We start from the raw sequence: 12889 nt of genomic DNA, 5'->3' as shown, positions 1-12889 counted from the left end.
GGGATGTTGGAAAATAATAATGGCAGTGGGATTGCTCTGCGAGCCAACATCAGCTTGAGAGGTTGAAATAGCCTTCTGAGTTGTCAGAATGGAAAAACAGCATATGGGAGAATTTGTGTGGCAAATTATCAGATCTAAGCTAGGACATTTTCCGGCAGAATATCCTTATTGGATTCTTTCTCTCATTCTGGTTTTGTGAATTTAAGAGGGGGGGGGGGGGGGGGGGGGGTTCCTGTGAATTTAATGAAAGTGTCTCCAAAACAAACTTTTAGTTTTTTTTGTCATTTTTTAATCATTGCTCTTTTGTTGATTTTTAGCTGATAAAAGTAACCCAGCTACACCGGAAATGAAAGCTGAAAGCAAAACTGGTAAAAAGTGGCAAATCAGAACGTGGTTTAGTCCACGCAGTAGAAAATTGAAGTGTGTTCTGGATATGAATGCTGTGAAGAAGCCTCAGAAGATAACTCCATGTTCTGATATTAATGGAACGCCATCTTCTGTGTTTGAATTCATATCATCACCATCACCTCCACATGGTTCACCAAAGAAGAAGACTTCAGACAAGTCAAAACAAGGGAGTCGGAAAAGATTGATTGATATTAATAAGGATTGGGGATTTGGAAAAAGAACAATCATGAACATAGAGAGAGAGAATGACAGTACTGGAGATATGGATCACGACAGAGTAGTCTCATTTTCCAGTCAACCATTGGTTTGTAGCAGTCAAAGACAAGCAGTTACAGATGATACTGCTGAAGCATTGGACCATTCAGATACAATTTCACCGGTTCACAATGTAATTGATTCCAAGGTAGAGTCTGTGACCAAACGAACAGCAGATAATCCTTCTGAAGCAAGTAACAATGCAGCAACCTCCAGTTGCAAGGCTATTTCTCCAGGACAGTTGCCGCAAATCGTCGACGAGGAACATCTTGTTCCTCTACCCAAAGCACATGCCAGTGCTAAAAGATCAAGAAAATCATCAGATTCTAGCTCTAAAACCCCCTCAAAAAAGATAAAAAAAGGTCAGAGTTCTTGCCTTAAAACATCGCCAAGTTGCAGTAAGAATACATGTGATCCATCTAGATCAGACACACAAGATCAATCTGTAACTCCACTACGACTTAAATCTGAGTTGAGCGAAGCTATTAATGAGACACAAGCTATTTCTTCAACAGACAATAGCTGCAACACCTCTTTGAATAGAGGCGACGATGAAAAAACCCAACATGCGACACAGAAATCTCCGTGCACACCACGATCTACACCTAAAAGCAATCTGGTTGGAAGTTGTGCGACAACTCCAATCTCTCCTCTTACTCCCTCGATGAAGAAAAATCACAAGGGTGAAACTCCACTACACATCGCTTCCATAAAGGTACAGTAAACCAATAAAAGTTGAAAGATTGGGTGGCGCCGCGTGCGGCAGCCTCGCCAGCAGTTTGTCGGTCATTCGACTATTTTTTTTGATATGTCTAAATGCATGTGTTAATGTCTCTAGTATGTTTTTATGTGGGGGTGGTGGTGGGGGGTGGGGGGGGGGGGGGGGGGGAAACCGTTTCCATTCACTTACCTCAGCAGAATGCGACTTTTCTCCTAGTCGCATTTTCGCCCTCCCTCGCGGCTTAATAACTTGGATTGGTGCGGCTTTTCCCAGAGACCGGCCCAGAGCTTCAGCACGCGGCGCGGACTTCCATCGCGGAGCCAGAAGAAAGGCTCCGATCACTTTAACATCGTGAAGCTGTGGTCTGTGGAGCTTCTAACAGCAGGCGTGGAGCGGACTTACCCCCTGGAGCAGGGATTGCAGGAGAAGAGCTCCGACCGCTGGCCTCCCTGCGGCCTATAACATCGAGAAGCCGCGGTCTTGGGTAAGAAAGTGGCCGATTCAGGCACTCCAAGCCGTTGATGGTGTTGCATCCGTCCCGACGTCGGAGCTTTAATCATCCCGACAGGGGGGCTTGTACATCGGGCCGTCCGTAGCGGCGACTACGGAGGGTCAAGGCCTCAAACATGGGTGAACAAAAGGAGGACGACTGACTGAATTTTATTGCCTTCCATGACAGTGATCACTGTGGTGGATGTTTATGTTAAGTTCTGTCGTTCTTTTTAATTGTGTTGTGTTCTTTTAATTGTATAGCTGCATGGTAACTCAAATATCACTGTACCTTAATTGGTGCATGTGACAATAAATGTGAATGTGAATCTGAATCTGTATTGATTCAATAGCTGAGAGACAGTAGTAGACAGTAGTCCAATGTCAACAAATACCAGTATTTGTAGAAATGTTTATATTTTATATTCTCTATGATGGGAAACACCCCCCTTATTAACAAACCTATCAGTATTATTTTATTTCGCATACACTGACTGATCTGTTTGGTTTGTGGTCAAGTGTAGTCATGTTTCCAAATAGGGACATCCACTCCACTTTGTTTTTGTTATTGCAAACACATGTTTGTCCCTATAAGCCATATCTGGTGGCTGTTTCTTCTGTAGAATTAGCCTTGTTTGCTATCAGGTACATTATTCTCCACTGCTACACTGCCTCTTTTCCGTGAACATAGATAATATTTCTTTGGTTTGCTTTCTGGAACAGATTGCAGGAAATAATAATTGGTCCTTTTTAATTTTTTAATATGGTCTTTCTCCTATCCCAAATTTTTGTTGAAATACTTAAATAATTTTAGGAACATTCAGTGTCAAATAATGATTGTACATAGATTGTTTACGGTTTTAACTTATTTTAAAATATTCTCAAAAAATAACAAAGCCGATCAAGAAAAAAAATATTTTTTCCCCTCATCCTGATTCCATCCTGACAATAAATGTTAACTATGCATATTCGCGAACAGAAACACAAATTAGAATGAGAAGAAATCATGAGGTAGACTGTTAAAGAAAACTTTAAAATACACCACAAGGATCGAGTAAGGCAATCAAGGCTACACTTCATTTAAGAGAGCCCAATACTACGGCAGTTGGGGATTAGTCAAAATAAACTAGACTAAACCAGAGCAAAGATTCAAGTGATCTTTTAAACAGTTTTTTCTGCATTGTCTATTTACACTAATTAACCCATTATAGATTTCACAAAGGCACCAACATTCCTCTGTTATCAGAATGCTCTCGCAACTGCTGTAAATCGTGCACCTCGGGCAGATACACCCACATGCTTTGGTTTTCTTCAAAACCACAATGGCAGCTATCCAAAATGGTCCATTACCATTTGGCCCCATTCTCCCTTTCTCCTTTCTGATTTTATTATTTTACAAGGCCAGGACATTGGTTATAAATTTGTTTGGGTAATAATGCAATTGGAGACCCATTTAAAAAAATGACTTTAACTCTTTTAAGTTTTTTTGCCATAAAGTCCCTGTAGCGAGAAGTTTGGCACACAGCAAGTTTGAATGCATTGCAACACAGTGAGTAATAGAGGAAAAGTACATTTTGCACTTGGAGAGAGCCCTGAGGTTCATGGGAATCCAGCTATGAGTATCCTTTTGATATTCTATCTTGATGTATGAAATACTGTAATGTCCACCATGGAAGTTGTGTAAGTGTACAAATCGCTTTTGCAGCAATATTGATTGGAACGGTTCTCAACATATTGCATGTGTGGAGATTAAAAGTTAATGAATCACTTGATTTAATACCAGTATTCAATTTTATCAAACATTTATAAAAATCAAAATCATCAATTCCTAATTATGTATAACTATTGCACGTATATGTTTAGATGAATTCAGATAGGTGGAATGTTTTGGTAACTCCAGAGGTGAATATTTAGACCCCTCTTCTATTAATTAATGTTGACCTTATGTAGAACTACACTATGCAGTTTTGGTCAAAAATCTGAGAGATTTTTTAAATGAATGGCAAAAAAATTAGCAGGTGTAGGAAGAGAGACCTTTGAGAATGCAAGGACAAATTGGTATGGCTGTTTTAGCTTTAAGGGCCTGTCCCACTTACGTGTCTTTGGCATGCAAATTACGCAACCTCGTGGTCGCGTTGAGCAGCGACCACCCCGCGAAGGTCGGGTGCGAGTACATGCGTACGCACAGCCGTCTGGAGCGCGTGACGTCATTTGAAAATTGACACAAAGCTGGAGTAACTCAGCGGGACCGGCAGCATCTCTGGAGAGAAGCAATGGGTGACGTTTCATGTTGAGACTTCTTCAGGTTGAGTTACTCCTGCATTTTGTGTCTATCTTCAATTTTCTTGGCCTCGCTCTGGGAGTAGAAGTGGGGGGGCGGAACCGGACCGCAACGGTCGTGAGCCCCAGGCCGAGTTTGGCGATCGTTTGCCTGCTTCTGCTGCTGTTGAAGGTGAGACGTTGCGTCGCACCACGGTCTTGGGCCTGTCCCATTTTGGCCGTCAGTACCGCGACAGGCCGTTGGAGCGTGAAGATTTCGTTTACTACAAAAATTTCGGAGCCCCGAGCGATGTCGCGCACAACTACATGCCCCTCCGCGCTTCTAAGTGGGTCCGGCCCTGCGCGGCCATACGATGCCTGTGCGCCTCAACGCGACCAAGAGGTCGCGTAATTTGCATGCCAAGGACACGTAAGTGGGACAGGCCCTTAACTATGATCCTAACTAGTTCCAAAATGAGAGAATTTGATTACCTGGTGTAATTGGAGTACATGAGATTGCCAAGAGTGTTTCATTGTTATATGTAATGATAAACATAGAGACTATATAATAAACAATATATCACTAAATTAATAATCACAATGCTAAGGTAACAAAAGAGAGTCGGTAGAAGTTCATAGTTGAGGTTTGTGTTGTATAGTGTTCAAGAGCCTGGTGGTTGTTGGGATGAAGGTGAAATTATGGTGGTCATTATGGTTGAGTAACTCAGCAAACAGGCAGCATCTCTGTAGAAAAGGAATATGTGACATTTCATCCTTGTATCCCTCTCATTAGCACATCTTCCTCAGTCAACAATGGGCCATTATGGACCACCTTTCCTGAGGTAATCTGTTGCTGGCTGTGATTTGTTCTGGCCTTTTTGGCTCCAGTTTCTCACCCCACCTCTATCTTGCTGTCTGAAGAAGAATTCCTACCTGACATGTCACCTATTCCTTTTCCGGCATAAACCAGCATCTGCAGTTTATTCCTACACATTCCTACACATTTGATCACGGTATTCAGATTACTATACCTTCTTCCCAATCGTAGGAGTGAAATTAGAGCATAGCCAGGGTGATGTTGGTTTTTGACAATATTTGTTGCCTTTTTGAGGCAGTGCTCCTGTAAATGCCTTTAGATGTTGAGAAGGATAATACTTGTGATGGGCCGCACATTGTCTATCACCCTGTAATCTTCTTTGTTCCTGGATGTTGGAGTAGCCGAATCAGGCTGTGATGCAACCAAATAATAAGCTCTCTGTTGTACACCTGGAGATGTTCCAGAGTAGTTTCATCAACATACCAAATCTTCTCAATCTTCTAAAGTAGTAGAAGCTATGATAGGCTTTCTTTATGAATGTGTTGGGCCCATGATAGATCCGCAGAGATATGTATACCTAGGAAGTTGTTATTTTCCTCCACAGCCACCCATTGATGAAGAGAGATTTGTAATTCCTCAGTATTCCCCTTCTAAAGTCAATGATCAAAGCCTTGGTCTTGCCGACAATGAGAGCAAGATTGTTGTTGTGCACCATTCAATCAGATAATAATAGCTGAAGATCTCTGTAAAAAATGCATGTTGATTATCATGAAATGTGAAGTTTATAATTTAGAGAAACAAGTAAATTATTGAATAGATTGCCTTACAGTATGTGGGCTTTAAAACTCTTTTTAAGATGCATATTAAATATATGTTAAGGAGTGTGATATTGCTTTTTTTCAGGGGGACATTGCAGCAGTTGAGCAGCTCTTGGAGAATGGAGCTAATCCAAACATCAAGGACAATGCAGGATGGACGCCTTTGGTATGTATTGGTGAACTCAATTTTTGGAGCCGTAAATTCACATTTCTACATCTGATTTAAAAATGAAAATATGACTAAAATAACTTATTATTGATATATTACTTCTTAATGACCATTCAAGTAGAACATAGAACCGTACAGCACAGGATCAGGCCCTGCGGCCCACATGTCTACGCCCAACATGATGCCAAGACCAACTCAGTTTATCTTAGAGATACTGCATGGAAACAGGCCCTTCAGCCCACTGAGTTCATGCTGACCAGTGATCACCTGTACACTAGTTCTATCCTACATGCTAAGGACAATTTACACAAGCTAATTAACCTATAAACCTGCACATCTCTGGAATGTGGGAGGAAACCAGAGCACCCGGAGAAAACCCACACGGTCGCAGGCAAAACGAGCAATCTATGTAGAGACAGCACCCATAGTCAGGATCAAACCCGGATCTCTGGCACTGTAAAGCAGCAACTCTAACGCTGCGCCCATCTTCCCAACTCTTATCTACCTGCACATAATCCATGTCACTTAATTTCCTGTATATCCATATGCCTATCCAAAAGTCTATTAAATGTCACTATCATATCTGCCTCAATCACCACTCATGGCAGTACGTTCCTAGCCCACAGTGTAAAACAAAAATCTCGCCCCGCACATCTCCTTTAAACGTTGTCCCTTTCATCTTAAAGCTATGCCCTCTAGCAGGTGATATTTCCATCCTGAGAAAATGGTTTTGACTGGCTATCCATCTGTCTCTCATAATCTTATATACTTCTATCAGGTCTCCCACATCCTCTGGAGTTCCAGAGAAAACAATCCAGGTCTGTCCAACCTCTCCCCGGCTAATAATGCGCCAAACAATGAAGGAAAGCGTACCATATGCCGTCTTTACCACTCTACTTGTGTTGCCACTCTCAGGGAGTTATGGACTTGGAACCGCAGCATCCCTCTGTACATCAAAGTATGATCAAAATTTATACCCACATGTATTGTTATGAGTTAGTTTGGTCTAGGAGAAATGCACATTTTGCAACAGAAGCCGTAGCATTGTCTGATTTCTATTTGTTATCAGTATCAGTATCAGTATATATTTATTGTCATTTTCCTGAGTACTCACATACCCAGAGGAAACAAAAAAACATTGCTCAACCAGTGTCCATTCAGTGTGCAGTACAAATAACAACAAATAACTAGAAATAAAAAACATATATCATGAACAAATTAAATTAAACACTCTACTCTCTACTAAACATCAACAGGCGTTCTATCAGTCTTATAGCCTGCGGGAAGAAGCTGAGGAGCATCCTGCTGGTTTTGCAGCTAATGCTCCTGTACCTCTTCCCAGATGGCAGGATGGAGAATATGTGATGCGATGGGTGGTAGGGGTCTTTGATGACGGAGATGGCTCTGTTGATACATCTCTTCCTGTATATGTCCAGCAAGAAAGGGAGTGGAGCACCAATAATCCTGCTGGCGGTCTTCACAATCCTGTCAAGTTGGTGCCGTTCGTACGCCTTGCAGCTCCCGAACCAGGAAGTGATGCCGTTGGTTAATGTGCTCTCGATTGTCCCCCTATAAAAAGTTCGTAGATGTGTAGTGGGAGACCTGCTTTACGTAGTCTTCGGAGAGGGTGTAGTCGCTGCTGGGCTCTCTTGACCAGTGCTGTGGTGTTGGTTGTGGACATCAGGTCATCTGACAGGTGGAGTCCTAGGAACTTCACGCTGCTGACCCTTTCCACATCAGCTCCATCGATGTGCAGAGGTGTATGGTGTTGTTTTCCCGCCCTCCTGAAGTCAACCACCATCTCCTTAGTTTTTCCCACGTTGGAATGAGGTTGTGGGATTTGCACCATCCTGTGAGCAGCTCCACCTCCATCCTGTACGCCGACTCATCATTGTCACTGATGAGACCCACCACTGTTGTGTCATCAGCGAACTTGTTGATGAAGTTGTTATTGAGTCTAGCAGTACAGTCGTGTGTAAGTAGACTAAACAGCAGGGGGCTTAGGACACAGCCTTGGGGCGAGCCAGTGCTCACGGATATGGTTTTTGATGTCCTACTGCCCACCCTGACTGTCTGCTGCCGTTGTGATAGAAAGTTCAGGACCCAGTTACATGTGCCAGCATCAACCCCCAATAGCTCCAACTGCTCCACCAGCTGCTGCGGAATGATTGTGTTAAACGCAGAGCTGAAGTCTATGAAGAGGATCCTGGCATAAGTATTTTTCCGATCAAGGTGTGACAGTACGAGGTTCAGTGTTGTTGAGACTGCGTCCTCTGTGGATCGGTTGGCTCTGTAGGCGAACTGCAGTGGGTTTAGGTCGGCAGGTAGACTCTTTTTGATGTGCTGCATAACCAGTCGCTCAAAACACTTCATTACTATGGGTGTTAGAGCCACTGGTCGAAAGTCATTATGGCAGGCTGGGTTTGGTTTCTTCGGGACAGGGACGATGGTGGCACTCTTAAGACAGTTGGGCACTACTGCCTGGCTGAGTGAGATGTTAAAAATGTCTGTGAAGGATAAGGAGATGATAAGGAGAAATAATTTAGATAGATAAAACTAGCAATGCCTACATATTTCCTTGGATTGGAATACCTAACAGAAAGCTTCAGAAAGAAAAGATGGAAATAATCAGCAGGTTACATAGCAGCTGTGAATTTAGAGTTAACGTTTTAGATTGAAGAAAGGTTGTTGAGCTGAAATATTAATGGTGTTTCTCTTGTCATGGGTGCTATCTGACTAGCTGAGTATTTACAACATTTTCTGTTCCCTTGTTTAACATTTCCTATCTCGTCAGGCTTTTTGCTTTTACAGAAAACAGTTTCCACAAAAATGTTTTCTACGATTGTGGATAGTAAGATGGTTATCAAAAATTATAGTAGGATCATGATCAGTTGGACAAGTTGGTTGAGGAATAATTAATAGAGTTCAATGCAGATAAGAGTGAGGTGTTGCATTTTAGGATGTCAAGCCAGGGCAGGACCTTCACTGTGAATGTCAGGGCCCTGGGGAATGTTGTAAAGCAGAGGGATCAAGGAGTACAGTTATATAGTTCCTTGAAAGTGGCATCACAGGTAGATCAAGAAAGCTTTTGGCACATTAGTCTTTATCAGTCAGGGTATTAAGTCTAGAAGTGTGTAGGAAGGAACTGCAGATGTTGGTTTAAACCGAAGATAGACACAATGCTTGAGTAACTCAGCAGGACAGACAGCATCTCTGGAGAAAAGGATGGGTGACATTTCGGGTTGAGACCCTTCTCTAGACTGTAAGTCATGGGAAAGGGAAAAGGGAGATATAGACAGTGATGTAGAAAGATATACAACAATGAATGAAAGATATGCAAAAAAGTAACGATGATAAATGAACCAGGCCATTGTTATGTATTTGCTGGGTGAAAACGAGAAGTTGGTACGACTTGGGTGGGAGAGGGATGGAGGGAGAGGGAATGCATGGGTTACTTGAAGTTAGAGAAATCAATATTCGTACCACTGGGTTGTAAGCTGCCCAAGCGAAATATGAGATGCTGTACCTCCAATTTACGTTTAGCCTCACTCTGACCATTTCGCTGAATACCTTCGCTCAGTCCTCCTGCACCTACCTGATCTCCTGGTTGATAAACATTTTAATTCCCCTTCCCATTCTCACACTGACCTTTCTGTCCTGGGCCTCCTCCATTGTCCGAATGAAGCTAAATGCAAATTGGAGGAACACCATTTCATATTTTGCTTCTTAAGCAAAAAAGAACAAAGTGCTGAAAATATTCGACGTCAATCAGTATTCTAGACGGGGTGAAACAATGTTAGTGTTTAAAATCAATGTAATGATCATTATTGTATTAAAAGTTGAGTGAGATTGACAATGGATCAGGAGCTGGAGGGATGGAGTACAGTCAGATGGTTTCTTTGTTTCCCAGTGCCAAATTCAAAATTGGATCACTTTCTGAAAATGTTATTGATTTTTGTGAAGGAACCCATTGTAAGTGAGAGAACATCTTGTTCCAAAAAGTTGACTTTATTTTCAGTTTCCTGACCATTGGAAAAAATCTTGCAGATCTGCCTTGTTAAGACTCAGTTTTATATTAAAAAAAATCTCTGGAGAGCATAGAATCTATTCATTCTTGCCTCTGGGAAAGCTACTCTTATCCGATCTTCATGTTTATCTCGGTGAAATTCTCACTTGGGACAATAATTATTATGAGACCAATCAGTGTCAGATCATTTGAGAAAATTCATGCTTAGCTTAGTTAAGTTTGTTATTGTCCCATGTACTGAGCTACAGTGAAAAGCTTTTGTTTGTGTGCTATAATGTCAAAGAAAACACTCTACAATCAAGCTGTCCACAGTAAACAGATTAAGGATAACGGGTACAACATTTAGTGTAAGATAAAGTCTGATAGTTGATTAAAAAAAATATTCATTAAATATTACTTTATTCAAGGCAATTTGTTTATCCACTAGAAATTTGAAATGTGTTAATTGACAGTGTGCTTTTGGCAAACTTGCTTTTGTCTTGGGCTCAAGGGCCTGTTTCCTTCATGTATGACATTCTGAACTTCTAAATATTGTTTGATTGACAAGTTGTTGACATTATGAGTTTTGTGTAGGTCCTCCTTAAGTAATTAATATTTGTGTTTTTATAGCATGAAGCCTGTAACCATGGGCACATGAAGGTTGTGCAGCTGTTACTGCAGTTTGGTGTTCTTGTGAACACACCAGGATATGAAAATGATTCTCCCTTACATGATGCAGTAAAGAATGGACATGTGAATGTTGTTAAGCTGCTCGTCTCACATGGAGCTTCTCAAGATGTGATGTAAGTTATCATCTCTGTTCCATTCACCACCCATGAGGTACATCCAACTTAAGTAAATGTTTCATCTTGACATCTAGAAAATGCAGAATCTATAATCATAATTGGCTGAAAAATCTAGTATCGACCAACATTATTTGAAAGATAATTGTTCTATCATTCTAAGTATGACCATGGTAAATTTACCAGCAAGTGATAATATTCAATCACCAGAATATTTCTTTGTTCAAATCTGAAATCTTTGTACAAATTACATAGTCGCCAGACTGGTGGAGTTTTAAGATTATAATACATTTGTACTCATAAATTTGCATAGCAACATGAATGCTTTTAACGATATCCTAATACAGGTGCACAACCATTTATCCGAAAGCCTTGGGACCAGACACTTTTCGTAATTCGGAATTTTTCGGCTTTCGGAATGGAAGATTTTTAGCGTAGATTTTAACGGCTGGCTCAGTGGTAGAGTGCTCGGCTCATATCCGCAAGGTCTCGAGTTTGCGCCTCGATCCCGGTAGTTACTCGATCGCGAGTTTGAGTCTTCAATGTAGTTTTTTCTTGCAGAATAGGAGAGAATAGGGAGGGTTAGGCTGGGATCATTCTCTGCGAGATGATCTTAGTGCGGGAGACAAGTGTAGGAGAGGTGTACTGACAGTGTGGGCAGAACTTTGGAAGTGATTGCCCACCATTCTCAAAAGCCGCTGTGTCTCCCAGTCCCTCCAACTCCAGAGGAATCCGCTCCCCGATGGGCTGCTACGGCGACAAGTGGCAGTTCGCCCACAGCCCGAGCTGCGCCACCCCAAGAACAAGACTACCTTGCACACCATCAGCTTCTGCCCCTACGGGGAGCGTGTTCCTCTGGAGTTGGAGCGGGGCTGGGCTGGAGTTGCTGATCTGGGATCTCCATGCTTGCAGTGGGCCTGGGGGTCGGTGTCCCGATGAGGGGGCGCAGCTCGGGCTGTGGGCGAACTGCCACTTGTCGCCGTAACGGCCCATCGGGGAGCGGCTTCTGGTGGTCCTGACGTCTCTCAGCTCCTGTCCAGCGGGGTGGCCGGAGACGTCAGGACCAACAGGAACCCGCTCCCCGATGGGCCGCTACAGCGACAAGTGGCAGTTCGCCCACAGCCCGAGCTGTGCCCCCTCATCCGCAACCCAGGTTCCTCTTGAGTTGGAGCGGGGCTGGGCTAGAGTTGCTGCTGGCTGTGAGTCTCTGGGATCTCCATGCTTGCAGTCGGTGTCCCGTTGGTCCTGACGTCTCCGGCCACCCCCCCTGGACAGGGGCTGAGACTGGGAACTGTACCGCCCTTGCCCCCTCCCTCTGCAACTGCAAACAGCCCCACTCTCCTGCTCACCTGCAAGGGCGGTACAGTTCCCAGTCTCAGCTCCTGTACAGGGGGGTGGCCGGAGACGTCACAGCCCGAGCTGCGCCCCCTCATCCGCAACCCCAAGAACAAGACGTACCTTGCACACCATCAGCTTCTGTCCCTACGGGGAGCGTGTTCCTCTGGAGTTGGAACGGGGCTGGGCTGCTGCTGGCTGTGGGTCTCTGGGATCTCCGTGCTTGCAGTGGGCCTAGGGGTCGGTGTCCCATTGGTCCTGACGTCTCCGGTGACTGGCACTGACCTGCTGGCATCGCCGACGTGAAGACAGTGCAAAGCCCCCGCGCCGGTGCAATGGGCGGGGAGCTGGAGAGGGGAGGGAAGGGGTCACACACATGGCCGGGAAGCAGAGGGGTGTAGGTGGGGTGAAACTGAAGGGGGAGACAATCTGCTGCTGCCTGCCCGCTGAGTTAAAAAGTTCCCACGCAAGACTCACGATACACTGTGTATCGTGAGTCTACCGTGGGAACTTTTTAACTCAACGGGCAGGAAGCAGCAGATTGTCAATTATTAACCCTCCCGCGCAATATACCCTCACCTTCTCTTTTATGAATGGGGATTTAGTTCCCCTTTCTTCGAGGACCGACTGGAGGTTCCGCTGTCACCTCGGCGGGCCGCCCTCGGTGAACGTCTTCAAGGACCTTTCTTCAAGGACCGAAAAAATGTCCGCTATTCTGAGCTTTTCGTTATTTGGAATTTCGGATAAAAGGTTGTGCACCTGTATTGGATTAGAATATCAAATTGTCTTTTTGATGCCTATTAATGCTT

At 43.6% G+C, this 12889-nt stretch overlaps 1 protein-coding gene across 1 annotated transcript in view; it reads left to right on the top strand.

Moving 5' to 3' along the window:
* Nucleotides 1-12889, top strand: part of bard1 (BRCA1 associated RING domain 1) — a 184616-nt gene that overhangs the window by 52722 nt on the left and 119005 nt on the right. The window contains exons 4-6 of the mRNA XM_033024331.1: nt 318-1378; nt 5853-5933; nt 10573-10745. Of these exons, the coding sequence (XP_032880222.1) occupies nt 318-1378; nt 5853-5933; nt 10573-10745 (1315 nt within the window). The remainder of the gene's footprint in view (nt 1-317; nt 1379-5852; nt 5934-10572; nt 10746-12889) is intronic.

The sequence above is a fragment of the Amblyraja radiata genome, chromosome 7 (genome assembly GCF_010909765.2).
Source record: "Amblyraja radiata isolate CabotCenter1 chromosome 7, sAmbRad1.1.pri, whole genome shotgun sequence".
Classification (NCBI taxonomy): Eukaryota; Metazoa; Chordata; class Chondrichthyes; order Rajiformes; family Rajidae; genus Amblyraja; species Amblyraja radiata.
This window is presented reverse-complemented; position numbering and strand designations above follow the sequence as displayed.